Source organism: Schistocerca nitens, chromosome 5, assembly GCF_023898315.1.
Source record: "Schistocerca nitens isolate TAMUIC-IGC-003100 chromosome 5, iqSchNite1.1, whole genome shotgun sequence".
In the NCBI taxonomy this organism is placed as follows: Eukaryota; Metazoa; Arthropoda; class Insecta; order Orthoptera; family Acrididae; genus Schistocerca; species Schistocerca nitens.
In genome coordinates, this window is record NC_064618.1 from 882,470,276 (window position 1) to 882,488,248 (window position 17,973).

Consider the following 17,973-nt stretch of genomic DNA (forward strand, 5'->3'; position numbering starts at 1 on the left):
TGCTTGTGTCTGTATATGTGTGGATGGATATGTGTGTGTGTGCGCGCGAGTGTATACCCGTCCTTTTTCCCCCTAAGGTAAGTCTTTCCGCTCCCGGGATTGGAATGACTCCTTACCCTCTTCCTTAAAACCCACATCCTTTCGTCTTTCCCTCTCCTTCCCTCTTTCCTGATGAGGCAACAGTTTGTTGCGAAAGCTTGAATTTTGTGTGTATGTTTGTGTTCGTTTGTGTGTCTGTCGACCTGCCAGAACTTTCATTTGGTAAGTCACATCATCTTTGTTTTTAGATATATTTTTCCTACGTGGAATGTTTCCCTCTATTATAACCATATAGAGGGAAACATTCCACGTAGGAAAAAACCCACATCCTTTCGTCTTCCCCTCTCCTTCCCTCTTTCCTGATGAGGCAACAGTTTGTTGCGAAAGCTTGAATTTTGTGTGTATGTTTGTGTTCGTTTGTATGTCTGTCGACCTGCCAGCACTTTCATTTGGTAAGATATATATATATATATATATATAAAAACAGAGGGAAACATTCCACGTGGAAAAAATATATCTAAAAAGAAAGATGATGAGACTTACCAAACAAAAGCGCTGGCAGGTCGATAGACACACAAACAAACACAAATATACACACAAAATTCAAGCTTTCGCAACAAACTGTTGCCTCATCAGGAAAGAGGGAAGGAGAGGGAAAGACGAAAGGATGTGGGTTTTAAGGGAGAGGGTAAGGAGTCATTCCAATCCCGGGAGCGGAAAGACTTACCTTAGGGGTATATATATATATATATATATATATATATATATATATATATATATATATATATATATATATCTGCTTGTGTCTGGATGTGTGGATGGATGTGTGTGTGTGTGCGAGTGTATACCTGTCCTTTTTTCCCCCCTAAGGTAAGTCTTTCCGCTCCCGGGATTGGAATGACTCCTTATCCTCTCCCTTAAAACCCACATCCTTTCGTCTTTCCCTCTCCTTCCCCTCTTTCCTGATGAGGCAACAGTTTGTTGCGAAAGCTTGAATTTTGTGTGTATATTTGTGTTTGTGTGTCTATCGACCTGCCAGCGCTTTTGTTTGGTAAGTCTCATCATCTATATATATATATATATACTAGGAGCCTTGAGACACTTGCTGAATTTCCCCAGAAAATTATGCTATAACCAACAACCATCTCAAAGCAGCTATAGTAAACTACCTTTCTGGTGCCTATGTTTGTGTTATCTTACGAAATAGGCACTGAAGATGCTCACCTACTAAGTTTGTTTGCTAAATAGTCAATGTGAACCTTCTAATTTAACTTTTTATCAAAATTTAGAACTAAGGACATAACATGATTTGCCTCTGTGATATTCTAATGATGGTAAGTTATATTCTTTTCACTCTTTTCTAATGATTTAGTTTCAAACTGCATCATTTTGGTTTTAGTTACATTTGGGTTTAGTCTATTTTGATGGAACCAAGATTCAGGTTGTTCTAAAATGTTTTGGCACTTTCTGGAATTCTTCCAGAAATCTCATTTTCAATTAGGACTGATGTATTAGCAAAGAAAGCCAAATTAACATCAACAGCAAATAGTAGGTCACTCATCAAGGTACATGCTGCCTGCTAAGGTGACCCAAGGACTTTGTTACAGATACATCAGCAGCATGAAGGAACACACTACGTTATCCACCCATTCATGGATCCTGTTCAAAAGTCCAGAAACAGTCAGCTCGCTCCACAGCATACAGTTGGCTCTGCTGATCACTCATCTTGGTAGCTCCCTTTCAGGGACTGCTCCATTTGCTAGCTGTATCCACAATGGAACATAGTTACCAGAGTGTAGGTCTTCAACCTACTCACTGATCAGAATCTGCGACAGCAAGTAAGGAGAAAGAGGGCCCATGGCTGTGGATGAGTGAGATAGTGCAGAAATGTCTGTGGCTGCCAGAGGTGGTGTACACAGCTCCTGAGACATCACACAGTCCTCCGACACCCCCAAGCCTCATTAAACATTGGGTACACTGAAGTCTCCCAGCAAGAAAAATGATGAAGAGTGTTGTTCTCTAAGGTCTTTTATAAAGACTTGTATCTGACTGCCTCTTGTAGCAGCAAGTAGTGAGAGCATACTATAATCTACTGTACCGCACGCTTTCAACTGCAGCTGCCCGGTAGTCGATAACCAAGGATATAGCAGAGGACTTGTGTGTATTATTTACAAACAAAGTTACTCCTCCTCCTGTCATTTTCCCACTCATGTCATCCTTGCAGTGGATTGAGCAAAAAGCTCAGTAATTTCAAAATGTCTCTAACAAGCACACCCTGCACTAGAAATTTCAGTTCTTCCACATGTGTTCTGAAACCATTAATATTTCACTGCAACAAGATGCAACCGTAACGGTGAGGCTTGTCTTGCTCTTCATCCTCATTCTTCCAGCGAGTTGGGAATCTACACCACAATGCAGACTCATGATGGGCTTGATCACCCTATTGGACAGACTTCATAGTCTGTAGTATCTGTAGAGCTCATGTCAAATCTATAACATAATACTAGTGTTGAGCGATCTGAAAGCTCTGAACTCTCTCTTTTATGTAGTCTTGCTTTTTATTTCCTCACTAATCTTTTGATTATGAAGATGGGAATTTAACTGTTGTACATTCGTATGTACATATTTTTTATTTTTCATTACTAGTCTCAGTATGTGTCAACATGTTAAATCTTTGTGCCTTTTTTTCACTGCAGTCATTAATAATATAGCAAGAATAGCTGTTGTGACTAAAATTGCATTCATGCTAAACTCGCTCCACCGTGCAGTGCAGAAATGCTCAGAGGCAGGGACGTTGAACAGATGTGCAGAACTATAGACCCATATCTCTAACGTCGATCAGTTGTAGAATTTTGGAACATGTATTATGTTCGAGTATAATGACTTTTCTGGAGACTAGAAATACACTCTGTAGGAATCAGCATGGGTTTCGAAAAAGACGGTCGTGTGAAACCCAGCTCGCGCTATTCGTCCACGAGACTCAGAGAGCCAGACACGGGTTCACAGGTAGGTGCCGTGTTTCTTGACTTCCGCAAGGCATTCGATACAGTTCCCCACAGTCGTTTAATGAACAAAGTAAGAGCATATGGACTATCAGACCAATTGTGTGATTGGATTGAAGAGTTCCTAGATCACAGAACGCAGCATGTCGTTCTCAATGGAGAGAAGTCTTCCAAAGTAAGAGTGATTTCAGGTGTGCCGCAGGGGAGTGTCATAGGACCGTTGCTATTCACAATATACATAAATGACCTTGTGGATGACATTGGAAGTTCACTGAGGCTTTTTGCACATGATGCTGTGGTGTATCGAGAGGTTGTAACAATGGAAAATTGTACTGAAATGCAGGAGGATCTGCAGCGAATTGATGCATGGTGCAGGGAATGGCAATTGAATCTCAATGTAGACAAGTGTAATGTGCTGCGAATACATAGATAGATCCCTTATCATTTAGCTACAAAATAGCAGGTCAGCAACTGGAAGCAGTTAATTCCATAAATTATCTGGGAGTACGCATTAGGAGTGATTTAAAATGGAATGATCATATAAAGTTGATCGCCGGTAAAGCAGATGCCAGACTGAGATTCATTGGAAGAATCCTAAGGAAATGCAATCCGAAAACAAAGGAAGTAGGTTACAGTACGCTTGTTCGCCCACTGCTTGAATACTGCTCAACAGTGTGGGATCAGTACCAGATAGGGTTGATAGAAGAGATAGAGAAGATCCAACGGAGAGCAGCGCGCTTCGTTACAGTATCATTTAGTAATCGCGAAAGCGTTACGGAGATGATAGATAAACTCCAGTGGAAGACTCTGCAGGAGAGACGCCCAGTAGCTCGGTACGGGCTTTTGTTGAAGTTTCGAGAACATACCTTCACCGAAGAGTCAAGCAGTATATTGCTCCCTCCTACGTATATCTCGCGAAGAGACCGTGAGGATAAAATCAGAGAGATTAGAGCCCACACAGAAGCATACCGACAATCCTCCTTTCCACGAACAATACGAGACTGGAATAGAAGGGAGAACCGATAGGGTACCCTCCGCCACACACCGTCAGGTGGCTTGCGGAGTATGGATGTAGATGTAGATGTAGATGTAGGCAGAAAGCTGTTCATGATCTCGGTGCTGATTCCAGTTAGTGTGCATGCACAGCTACAGGTGGTGAACAAAAACTGCCAATAGTAGATAACCTTAGTATTGAAAAGTAGGAAAATGGATGGGAAAAATTATCTTTAGAGTCAAATACTAGAATGAAGTCATTATTCTTCATTACCTTTATATAAAATACCATTTATGAGGAACTGTAACTATTTGTTTACAGTTTTTGCTAGTACGAACTCACATGTGTACACGGTAAAAGATTTACTAGACTCATTTGACTGTGTCGCTGGTTCAATGATTAAGTAAGACAGCAGAAGAATGAGCAAGCCTTATACATGACAGCAGAAGCAGGAGGAAGCCTTATACAACGAGGATTCAGCAGGTGCCACTGTGGCTGCCTGCTAATGAATTTTTCACCTAAACAGCCAGCACCCAAGTAGCATTTTATATCCTCGCAATGCAGATCATTAAGGCCAGAACCCGTGCCAGCTCCCTATGACAGACAACAATCCACTAATGTGCGTATAGCAGTTGCTGAAACAGGCCCAGAGCTTACCGTTACAGAGGACTGGCAGCCGCCATCAGTCCCCAGCTAAGGTATCCCACATTCGCCAGACATACACCGAGCTGAGACGGGCCGTGTTCCACGAGATGCTCACCATTTGGTATGACTCTGTCACTGTCATCAGTTTTAACAGTTCATTGAGATTTCTGTGTCTTACACTTCATCAGAGGCTGACACAGTTACCACACCTGAGATTATAATGGCTAAAATCCTAGTCACTGAATATATTAAAATGCCTCAGCCTCAGCTGATGATCAGACTGAACATGTCCACTCCAGTTCTTAGAGGCTTTTGTGTGTGCCTGCCTTCACTACGAATGTACAGTTCCTGACTCATCTAGGCCATCACATCTTAAAATCGCCAGTGCTGTTCACTGTGAGGGGATTAGGTTAGCAACGAAGGCATTTACGACCAGTCCGATTCCCAGCCTCTGTGTAGAGGCTGGTGAGCAACTTCTTGTCATCAAGAGGAAGACCCTCAACATGCGACATGTGTGCAGCCTACTTTCAACCCTGTGGTCACTGGCATTCGGTACTGTGGCTCGCTCTCCAACAATGTGGGCATTTGTAAACAGGCTACGAGCAACAAGGTCATTTTGGATTTATACCAAGTCAGACATAGTGGCACTTAATCAGGACCCTATTACTGTGATTTATCAAGGGTCAAGATGTTCGCCAGTCTGGCTAATAGGGATATCCAGAATTACTTTAGAGTTATTAGGGTACATAAAGAATTTTACCCAAGGCTTCATTTTAAAATCCAAGTTTTACGGAATTTTATGTGGCATCTAAATGGGGATTCATTGCTTTTGCAGAGGACATTACGGCTGTATCAGTCTTTCTGGCTGCTGAGCCAGGAAGAACTACTTTCGATGTGCCTGTAGGTAGGGCACTGTGCTCTGATGCAAGGATTTCTCCTCCAGTGACTGAGCACACCAGTGGAGAGCGATTGTGGCGTACCGGTATATACAGACGATGTAACAGGATGTGTTTTGCATTACCAGATGATCTGACCTCCATGTCGAGAGATGATGAAACTAGTGTGGTCCGTGTTGCGAAAGACTTAAAAACGTTATGACAACATTTTGTGTATGTTAGTGTGGCTGGCTCAAAATATTTTTTTTCTTTTTTTCTCAGTGATCAAAAACTGACAATCCATTCTTACATTATTTTAGCTATAGTGTAGTTATTGTATGTGTATTAGAACAATCAATTTTACAGACTGGCTCACACCCTATTCTTACGTCATTTGCGTTTCTGTGCAAAGGAGAATGGAGCGAAGTGAATCAGATTTCCGTTTCGTATTTTACCTTTCAACACAAAATTTTAAATATTTTTGCAACATTTGTCTTAAATTAGTTTAGTAACGGTGCCAAGGAACTCAACACTGAGGGCCACATACATACAACATACTAACCAACCGAGCAGCCAACAGAAGTGTTGCTTATTAAATGTCATGTATGTGGTAAGCGTACTCCTCTGAGCCGAGTATAAACTTTTTAGTGTTAGTGGAAGCCATTTTTGTGTCTGGTGCCACACTTTTAGACTTTTGCAATTTCTTTTGTTGAGAGCAGGGTTCTTCAGAACAAATCAAAATATGTATTCAGAAACAGTAGTTTTGTACTCCAGATTGCCTAAAAAATGTGCAAAAATATGTACCGGACATCAAAAATTATAACAACACTTTCTCAGGCAATTAATATTTTCTGAGACAGAAAAAAAGAGTTCCTCAAAACATAATTTTATAATATAATGGAGGGCGCATGGGAAAAGAATACTCCCACTCACCTGCATATACACTTGCATCGTACGGGCAGTTTCATCTGCCCGATTTCGAAGTTCTTTGACCTTGAAAGGCATGAACATGATGAAGTCTGTAATCAGTGTGTGCAATCTTTGCAAGTAGAATGCCTGTCAACAAAAAAAGAGAAAGTATTCTTATTTAAATCTGGATTAAGTTACATGTAATACAAGAAACAATTTGTGAAGCTTCAATCAGGCAATGAGACTGCTTAAAACACTGTCTGATAAAACTGGGGCAGAATTGCTGGCCAGTACTTAAATTCATGACATGAAATGCGCATTACTTCTGACAGACGCACACAATAATATAAATGGCACACCACCTACATTTCAGAACTAATAGTTCCTCCCTCAGGGAGGAAAAGAGAGTGCATTGTGGGAGGGTCTATTTTTCAGACCCCACGATGACTGGAGCCAACTGGTTGCAGGAAGGTCCATGTCCTCTCACAGTACATGTCTGTAGGAAGTAATGCACATTTTGTCTCCTAGAGTTCAGTACTGGCCAGATATTCAGTCTCAAATTAATTAGTTATCTTAGCTGATTTTCCTTTGATAAAATATCTCTGCTAAAGCACAAAAGTCTTTGATTAAAGCTGATACAGACATGAAAGGTATACAGAACAGGAAAAAATCTATACAAACAGACAAAAAGTTAGTGACACACGAGCTTATAATGGTGTCGAACTTTTTGCCCAACAGGAAAGGGAAGAGAAGAGAGAGAACTACAGAAACAAAACTTATGAAGTGTTAAACCGAAATAAACTTAGCTACACCAGGTAAGAAGGAATGGAAATTATAATTAGCAATCTGCAACAGACCACATTTAATAAATTCAAGTTCGATACGATGAGGAGGATAGCTAACTAAACGTACCTTCATTGACTGTGTACTTTACACTTTCTTGCAGTCACTGTTAGATCACAAGACAACACTGTTTACCTGTGCCACAATCCGGACTATTTACTTTAATTTCTGTGCCACATTTTGTGCATTGTTATTTCAGCACTCTTATCTAGCACTAAGAAGTGTGAGCTAATTCTTGAACACATTTTGAGTTTGAAAACAATAAATTCCCCCGAGACAGAAAAGCTTCTGCCCACAAATCAGCAAAGACTTAGAAATCACAGCTGTGCGAAATTCAGCTTGCACTTATCTCGTATGATATAAACCACGGATGGAGGGCAACAGGCAGATTCTAAATTCCTAGATTTCTGGAAAGCATCTGACACGGCGCCCCGCAGCAGTACGAGCATACAGAATAGGTTTCCAGGTATAAGAGGGGCCTGAAGACTTCATAAGTAACAGTAACCAGAATGTTGTCTTTGATGGTGAGTGTTCATCAGAGACAAGGGTACTGTCAGTAGTGACCCAGTAGTACGAGGATACAAGATTACAAAGTTTCTAGTTGGTGTGATCAGTGGCAACTTAGTCAACACCTAGAAAAATTTAAGTTAACACGGACGATTATGAAAAACAATCCTGTATCGTTTGAATACAGCACTAGTAAGGTGATGTTTGTCACAGCTATATCAATTAAATATCTAGGTGTAACACTGCAAAGTTATGTGGAATGGAATTAATGCATCTTGGTAGTAGTGAAGGTGAATGCTTGACTTCCATGTTATTGGAAGAATTTTGATAAAGTGTAGTTCACCTATAAAGTAGATGGCGTACAGGATGTTAGTGTGCACTGTTCAAGTGTTTAGGACCCTCCCTGGTGCGATTAATGAAAGACAGCGAAGCCATTCAGAGGTGTGCTGCTACATTTGTTACCGGTAGGTTAGATCAGCACGCAAGTATTATGGGAGTGATTTGGGAACTCAAATGATAATCCCGGGAGGGAAGACAGTGCTCTTTTGGCGAGGCATTGTTGCCAAAATTTAGAGAACCGGGATCTGACTACTGACTGCAGAATGATTCTACAGCTACCGACGTATATTTTATGTATGGACCACGAAGATACGGTGTGAGAAATCGGGGCTCGTACAGAGGCTTTTAGACACTCATTTTTTCCTTGCTCTATCTGCAAGTAGAACAAGAAAGGAAATTACTAGTTGTGGTATGTGGTACCTTTTGCCATGCACCGTATGTCGACTTGTGGGGTACATATGTAGATGCAGAAGTTCATAGTCTCGAGCCACGTTCTACCGAACTGAGTTGTTATCTTTTGTTGTATTAATTTGCAGGGGGGAATTTTTCTCGCATATCAACAAATGACTGACTAACAAAGTTTCTGAAGTATAACATGGATCATAGTGACAGAGGCCTTTTTAGACAGGTACACATCTATTGTTTTACCATTACTGACAGTAGTTGAAATTTGGGGGAGGGACTGTTTAAGTAATTGCTGTGAACTGTACTTGCAACAAACTTGGCTGTGCTAGGAAGATTACAAATCTGCCTATTAATTAAGCCTACTAACATGGCGGATTTAATTATTAACTGTGCAAGTGCACCTTTGCTGAAGCCACATGTAACAAATGTTATAAGGCACATCTGTGTGGGAAAGATTGCACCCTTAATGATATACTTTTGAGTTTATGTAAAGTGATTCAAAAAGCTTACACACAAACTATAGCAACCAACAAAGAAGTTGAAATTTCCTGGTTGAAATTCGAAGTTATTCTAAACCACCTTTTGTTGTCCGTGAGAGCAAGTTTAACTTTACTTGTTTTCATAATCACACAAGAAATTTTGTACTGTCACCTCATTTATTAGTCATTATTCCAAATTCAGCTAGAATACACAATTTTATCAACAATTTTACAAGTTGCACACTCCTGAGGTCTCTCTCTCAATTCCTTCATAAGTGTTGTCCGTCAACATTTAGTGTCACACCATGCCGCTGTCTAACTACTATACTATGTATGAAACATTCGCAGGAACGTGCTTTTAACTTTTGTCGGTGGAATGTTACATCAATAGACTTTGATAGCAATGATACATCACATTTCAAACTGAACAAGCTGCACATTAAGCCCACTGTTCAGAATGGAGTCACATGGGACCAAAATTATTTTCCAAATTGGATCAGTTTCCTGATTACATAAAACACGCTAAGCTACGCAAAATTTGTCAAGTATCGTGCACAAAAGTACAAGATTAGAATTATGTACATATTCACATACCTTTACTCCTGCACAGCAGATGTTCATTTACTGTATATTGTACACTATAACACCAAAATTGAAACAGCATAACACGATCCTTGACAGCTCGCAATGCTGTTGCCAGCTTTCAAATGCAAAGCCTTAAGGCTGCAGGCGAAAGCAGTAGCCATCTACACAGTTGTGACAATACTGAACCATTGCCATAGAGATGTTTGCAAAATCACGTTAAGTTATTGGTTGAGGTAAGCCAACAAAGCTGCTGATCCAGCCCCTTGCAACTGTCAAGGATCAACTTATGCTGACTCAACTACAGACTGTTACACTTAATTGATACATAATATGGTATGTCTGTATTTTTGCTGTAACTTTAAAATTTGTTTATTGTTGTACATACATATTATTGCTGTTTTAAATTTCACATTTTTGACACATATCAAGGAGGAAAAGTTGTTTGAATTTCCTGTTCAAAATTTTTTTTCTACAAATTTTTTCCACTATACCATAGTTCCAACAGCTTGAGAGAATTTGTGTTTGCTGCAAATTGCATATCATCATTTATGAATGCAACTGCTTCTTCAGGCACATTAACTTTTATACATCAATTTGCTGCTCCTCTCCTTCGTTTGTTTCCTCATCACCACCTGTGTTGTGGATTTCTATTAGATCTGTTGGCGAAGTAAAAGTGGAGACAGTTGACAGAAAATCATCACACCAAAAGTAGTCATATGGATGGCATGAAATATTTTGCATTTGGATTAATTCACCAACTGCAGTGCAGAAGCATCTTCTTCTTCACCTCCAAAGCCCACTTTGTTGAAAAACTTTGTGACAGTTTTCAGGCTTTGCTTCCCTTACTCCCATGCCAATCCAATTTACAGCATACACATCAGAAAATTAGCATGCAAGAGCTAACACACTTTTGGCCTCTTCAACACTAATAATAAGAGAGTGCATCAATATAATCACCTACAGTGGGACTTAATGAGTAAATACTTCCCTGGCTCATGGGTTGTATGCGGCTATTTGGTAAGTTGACTTTAGGGTGGCAGTTGCATTACTTATGAAAAAGAAAAGTTGCCTACTTACTTTTTTTTTTCATTTTTTCTTTTTTTCATTTTGGCACTGAAAGAGCCCAGCCATTCTGCTGTAAGACCACTCACCATCCACACCTTTTTACTGCTTCACCACGCAACTGGAAGCTTGCTTACATCTATGTTTTTGGAACAACGGGTTTTTGCTGCTTTTGCAATCACCAGTGACTTCTCCATTTCACCTAACACATTTCCACACAGCAGTATAGTAAGTCTTTCCTTGGTCATTCTTCCACCTCTAACCACTAGAGATTATGAAGGCAGTGCACTATAAGAGAGACCTGTTTCATTGGCACTGAACATGTTTTTCGAGTCATAATTTGCAGTCAGGTTGTGCAATATTGTCTTCCATTCCGTTGCTACACTTTCCTGCACATTCTTAGGTTTCCCCACACACTTTGTTCCATACAATGTAGCGTCTTTCTTTGAAACTGTCCAGCCATCCTTCGGCTGCCTTAAACTCTGTATTCTCTTTAGTGATTTCCAAGTGTCACTCTGCAGCACGGGTTCAGACAAACTTATGTTTTTTAGCACCTACACTTATGATCCTCTCCCAAACTATTCTTACAGTTCCAGATATTTGTGATTTACCACATTTGAAATGCAATATTATTTAGCACCCAAATAGTGTCTTTCGCACTCACCAGGATTACCTTAACCTTTTCATTAAGTGTTAGGGAAACATACTTTTTGTTCAACATCATGTGCTACACATCACATCAACTGAAACTGGCAGAAAACAATGGAGATAGTGCACTTCTTTTGAATGTTTGCTCTTGAAAGTAAAACCATTGTTTAATGGAACAATACTCATGTCTTTCACATAATGGCATTGTCAGGGCTGTACAATCTTCATGTTGAAATTAGCATCCTTGTAAAGACATGAATAATTGAGACACACAGTAGTAGTGTGCAAGTCTTTTTCTGCATTATACAATGAATCATTAACTAAGTCTTAAAATTTGAATTCCATTCCCACAATAGGCATGTTCAACTTTATATTTAAAAAAAAAAAAAAAAATAATCAAAGGGTACTGAATGTGTCTGGACTGAAATATTTGAATGGTTTGGCCAGATTTCCAAATTACATATGTTCTGCTTTTACAGAGATCTGTGTTCAACACGATTCTTTATTTATTTATTCCTTTCCTCTCTACTTTTACTATTTACAGTTTCCATTCCTCTGTTCCCATGTTTTTGACATCTGTCTACATCTTTGTCTCATGGTACTTCATTTCCTTGTCTCTCTTTTCTGTACCTGTGGCTTCTAACTTCTCCAGTTTGCTAATGATTCGTTACTATCAAATTGTTAGTTTCTTCTTTCTATCTCCGCTGCCCCAGCTGTTCTTATCACATGCTAGACACATCTTGAGAGCTGTTTGTCATCTTCAAATATACAGAACCTACATCCTTTCTCTTTTTTAGGAGGAGTAACATTACAAAATGGTTCAAATGGCTCTGAGCACTATGGGACCAAACTGCTTAGGTCATCAGTTCCCTAGAACTCAGAACAACTTAAACCTAACTAGCCTAAGGACATCACACACATCCATGCCCGAAACAGGATTCGAACCTGTGACCGTAGCAGTCGCGCGGTTCCAGACTGAAGCGCCTAGAACCGCTTGGCCACTCCGGTCGGCAGTAACATTTATAATTCGAAATGCTCATGTGCACAAATTTTTATTTGACAGTTGATTCACTTTATGCTATTATTTTCTTGTAAATAATCCATTTCAATAACAGTGCAACTGAAATACATGCAAACAAAACTATCCAAAATATAAGTAGTTCTTACCTCATTATACAAAGAATCATTGATAAGGAAGGTCTGATGGAGGAAATCAAAAACATTAAGCTCTATTGCAGAGTCAACAAGAATTTCATCCTCTTCTGAAAATGCTGCAAAGAAAACAAGATATTGAGACTGACTTTTCCGCATAAATTCTCAGGTGACAATGTAAAAAACAATGATGACAAGAAACACCTCTGCAATTTCACAGCAATGATTTTAATCAACACAAACATACACAATAAGTAAGGAAGGAATATGAAGAGGGAGGGGTATGTGGACTATAAGACTGGTGGCACCTGCCAAGGACTAAAAATCGCATTTGTTGTTAAAAGTAATGGCAAATGACCACATGTGTTCTGTACATACTTACACTAAAAATATACTGCATTTATATTAAAACAAGTAAATACGAGAAAAGATAAATTTCTTACATGATCAAATGATACAGTTTTGCAACCTGGCCAATTTCAAGATAACAGAGCAAACACACAAATTATATGACCGTTATAGTTTGTACATCTGCTACTCTTTATTTTATTATCACACTGTTAAGTAAAAATGCTGAAATAAGTGAAAAATCGAAGACCATTCAATTGCACTAACACAAATTGCAAGTATCGGAAATACATATGTAGAGTTCAAGATAAATCTGTGTATGATATTGCAGTAAGCCAGTTCTTATGTTTTGTTCATAAGAAGATAGTAATACCTCCTTAATCAACTTGTGGCTGCATTCATAATCAAATATCATCTCTAAACAGCAACAGAAAATGTTGACAGGGGATGGGGTACGGGACAAAAGCTTGTAATGGGAGCTGTGAGAAGTGATGAGGTGTCAGTATTTCAATTTAATTGATGCAGTCGCATCATAAAGAGAGATTATACAAAACACACACTATTACAGCATAAGTTACGTGCTGTAACTTCGGAAGAAAATCTATCAAAATTACAACAATATCAATATGAGAACTGTAGATTCTCATTATACTTAGTTGAAATGTCAATTCCATCAGATACAAATAGCATTAAAGAAATAAAAAATCTAGTTGAATATCATGTACATTTACGTATCATATAAGACAGTATGCTAAACACCCAGCCAGTGAATACTATGTAGGCAACAGAGTAATTACATGTTTAACACACGAGACAGAGCAGCACATAATTTATCTTTATTACCAGTCTTGCAAGATAAACCACGTGCTCCAATGATTCTCTTATGCCGTATCACATTTTTTATCAATCTGTGTACATTTTGGTACTCAACACTTTAATGAAGTGACCAAGGCAGCACACTAATAATACAGTATTGAAACCACAGCAGAATGAATTTCATATCCTAATCACTAGCAGACAATAGTTAACATAAAATAAAAATTACATACATTTTGTCATTCTCACAGGACCACAAGAAACATCAAATTCGGTAAAGCACCTCTCCTACGCATTTCACGAAACATTAAAAAAATTGTGTAAATTTTGGTAAAATGTAAATGGTGGGTAATTAGTTTTTAAGCACAAGTTGTACACTTCATGAACCTATTGCTATTTACACTTTTTGAGGATAAAATCCAGAATTACAATTGTTTCATTTTCTTCTATCTGATTTTCTAGTTGATAAATACATTTGAAAGTTTTCCACGCGCACGCACACCTGGTCACCCAATGCCAGGGTCGCAGTTCAGCAGGTGGACTGCGGCTGGGGGTTTTGTCAGGTGGAGTGTCTAGAGGGACAAACAGGTGGAAAGCACGTTAGGGATGGGTAGCTACCAGCTCAGAGAAAGGCAGCAGGTGTGCACGGTAGTAGGAATGCATGAGGGAGGGGTAGCAAGTGCACGTGCTTACAGGCATGCGACACATGGGTACCAGAGCTGGAGAGCTGCGGCATACAAGGAAGATGACTTGGACGAGTGGATTGGGAAGGGGTGAGATGACAGAGAGAGGTGTCACTGTTGGGCAGAGGATGTGAGAACAGTGGGTTAGCGGAGGTTTAGGCCAGGAGGATTATGGTAGAGAAAGGATGTTTTGCAATAGTAAATCCCAACTATGTAGTCCAGGGCTTAACAACTGGCCAGTTTTGAGCGCGAGTACTCGCGTCTGCTCAGGCACCTGCTCGCGAGCAGGTGCAAGGTCACGGAGTAGGGTGGAGGGGAGGGAGGGGAAATGCGCGCGCACGTTTGAATGTGATCTCGCGTTCTTAGCAGATTTAACTAGCCATCTGAATGCTTTGAACATTTTACTACAAGGTAAAGATCTGCTAATTACTCATTTCATAGATCGAATACGAGCTTTTAAAAAGAAATTGACACTTTCGGTGAGTCAGCTGGAAACAGGAAACCTAGCTCATTTTCCTAAATTATCATCCATGCAAGATGTTCACAAAGACTGTGAACGTTATTCACATAGTTTAGTTGATCAGCGCTTTCAAGATCTGACAGCACTAGACAGTGATTTTGATCTGTTCTCTCCATATTCAGCAAATATTTAAGAGATTCGTCCTGAGCTGCAGCAGGAAATTATTGACCTGCAGTGTGACAGAGAATACATAGACAAATATCAGAACAAGAAAAACATTTTGGAATTCTACAGACACTTCCCTCAGGATAGATTTCCTCGTTTGCACAAACTGGCGTGCTACAATAATATCAATGTTCGGTTCCACGTATTTTTGTGAACAACTGTTCTCTGCAATGAAATGTAACAAGACGCGCTGAGAAACGCATTGTCTGATCGAAATTTAAACTGCACGCTGCGCCTAAAGTGCACAAGAACAATTACTCCGAACATAGACGCAATTGTAAAGGGCAAAAAGTACAAGATAACCGAGAATCCCACACTTCAGTGACACCTTTTATTTTGTAACAGTTCACAAATTAATGCGAATGTAGAGGCATACACTAAGCTAATAAAATTATGTGGCATGTGTACATTCTCCTTTATTTGTTTCATTTGTCACAGTAATAATTCGTGAGTGATATCCCTGCAGGTGGCCGCGGATTTACATTGACTGGCGGCAGCTGTTGTGTGCCCCACGTGACTTTCCCCACTCTCCACTCTGGTCCGGTAGTGGGGGTAGCGTGCTCGCGCTGCTCAGTGCTCGCACCTTGCTGCTCACAGCTTGCTCCGCGAGCACGTATGTTGTGAAGCCCTGATGTAGTCCATAACAGCTGGTATTAGAGGGAAGGATCCAGGTGGCAAAGCTTTACACACACACACACACACACACACACACACACACACACACACACACACACACACACACGTCTGCAGTCTCAGAGAGATGAAATTCTGAGACTGCAGACGTTTGTGCAAGTTGCATTTGCGTGAGTGTATGTGTGTCTACTGCTGACAAAGGCCTTACTGGCTGAAAGCTATAATTGTGTGAATCTTTTTGTTGTGCCTATCGCAACTCAGCATCTCCGCTATACGGTGAGTAGCAACTTTCCTTCTCTGGTATTATCCATTAGACATTTAATTGTGTTTGTATTGTAATTTTTTTTTTACAAAAGCACAGCTACCTACATATGAAGTGCTTCACTGCAGTTACCACTAGACACTAATGCATTGTTTAAGTTTAAGTTACTTGAAGTATCAACTACATTACATAAATTAATCTGCGTAAGACCATTAGCTGTTAAGCCAGTTTTTTCTTGTTTAAGGCTGCTTGGATGTTGGTCTATGCTACCATTTACTCTAAAAAAAAAAAAAAAAAAAAAAAAAAAAAAAAAAAAAAAAAAAAAATGCATTCATAATACCTCTGAAATTTAGAATTTTGTTTAAGTCGCCTTTTTCTGCAATAATTTTGCTTATTTTGTCACACACAAACTTTTTGCCTTCGAAATTTAGGTGCAACCCATTAAAATCTTATGTGAAAGTATAAATATCATGAAATATTGACAAAGAAAGAATCTGTTTACTAGTGACTTGCCAGACTTAGTGATAATATTGTAATGTAGGTCATCAGCGCCTAAGGTTACGTACAGATATACTGAGACCAGCTTATTGATATATTATACAGATGAATGATTCATAAAAATACAAACTTCAAAAATATTAGAAGTTTATACTATCCACAATACATCAGTGGGACCAGATGACAATTCAAGACAAGTAAATCTGTGACTCTAGGTCTGCCTTTTATTACACCAAGATGGATAGAATGTGATCATAGGAACCACTAAAGATATAAGCCTACAAGCACACTTAAAATTCATTGCAACAATACTGCACACAGAAAAAAAAAATTCTTCTGCATGAAAATCATTAAGTTGATCTCTGTGTGTAATCTTGACACACTGATGACCTATGATAATGTTTGTAGTAGCCTCTACTTTTATTCAATGCATGTGTTGAAATTATTTTTACAAGGGTAATCCCAAAAGTAAGGTCTCCTATTTTTTTTTTATAAGTACATAGACCTGTTTATTTTTACAATGGTTTACATCAGATTACAGCTTGAACATTTAGCTATTTTTCGACATAATCACCATTTCTGTTGATGCATTTTTGTTGATGCTGTAGCAGTTTTTGTATGGCCATGTCATACCAGCTCGCCGCCATGCTGTTCAGAAAGTTATGAACCTCTTTTTTCACCTTGTCATCGGAGCTGAATCACTGGGACCACAATTAACGCTGACAGGTACTGTGAGACTCTGAGAAAACTCGAACGGGCAATTCAGAACCAGAGGAGAGGAATGTTGAGCAAGGGCATACACATTCTCCATGACAACGCTCGCCCAGGGCGTACACATTCTCGATGACAACGCACGCCCACACATCGCACGGCGGACAGTTGCTTTCTTGCAAAAATTTCAGTGGAACACCATCACCCATCAACCCTATAGTCCTGACTTGGCGCCCAGTGACTACCACTTGTTCCCTAGGATAAAAAACATTTGGCCGGAAAGCAATTCAGCTCTGACGACGAGGTGAAAGAAGAGGTTCATAACTTTCTGAACAGCATGGTGGCGAGCTGGTATGACATGGGCATACAAAAACTGCCCCAGCTTCTACAAAAATGCATCGACAGAAATGGTGATTATGTCGAAAAACAGCTAAATGTTCAAGCTGCAAACTGATGTAAACAACTGTAGAAATAAACAGGTCCATGTACTTATAAAAAAAAAAAGGAGACCTTACTTTTGGGATTACCCTCGTACCTGTATTTGCCAAACATTGCTACTTGGTTCAACACTTTTTTCTTTGCCTAATTTGATTTGTGCTGTGTGTTTTGCTTAACGTAAAATACATATACGTGGTTTTCAGAAGAATGTTTTCTCATTTTTCTGCGTGCAATATTGTTGCAATGAATTTTAAGTGCGCTCTTAGACTTATATCTTTATAGGTTCCTATTACCACTTCTTACAAATCTTGGTGTAACAAAAGGCAGACATACAGTCACAGATTTATTTGTCATAAATTATGATTTGGTCCCACTGATCTATCAGAATAATAAAAACTTAAAATATTTTTGAAAT

At 39.3% G+C, this 17,973-nt stretch overlaps 1 protein-coding gene across 1 annotated transcript in view; it reads right to left on the minus strand.

The window, feature by feature from the left end:
* The window catches only part of LOC126259578 (nuclear pore complex protein Nup205), a 325,077-nt gene that overhangs the window by 204,839 nt on the left and 102,265 nt on the right, over positions 1–17,973 (minus strand). The window contains exons 8-9 of the mRNA XM_049956486.1: positions 12,500–12,603; positions 6,489–6,611 (exon numbers count right to left, since the gene is read on the minus strand). Of these exons, the coding sequence (XP_049812443.1) occupies positions 6,489–6,611; positions 12,500–12,603 (227 nt within the window). The remainder of the gene's footprint in view (positions 1–6,488; positions 6,612–12,499; positions 12,604–17,973) is intronic.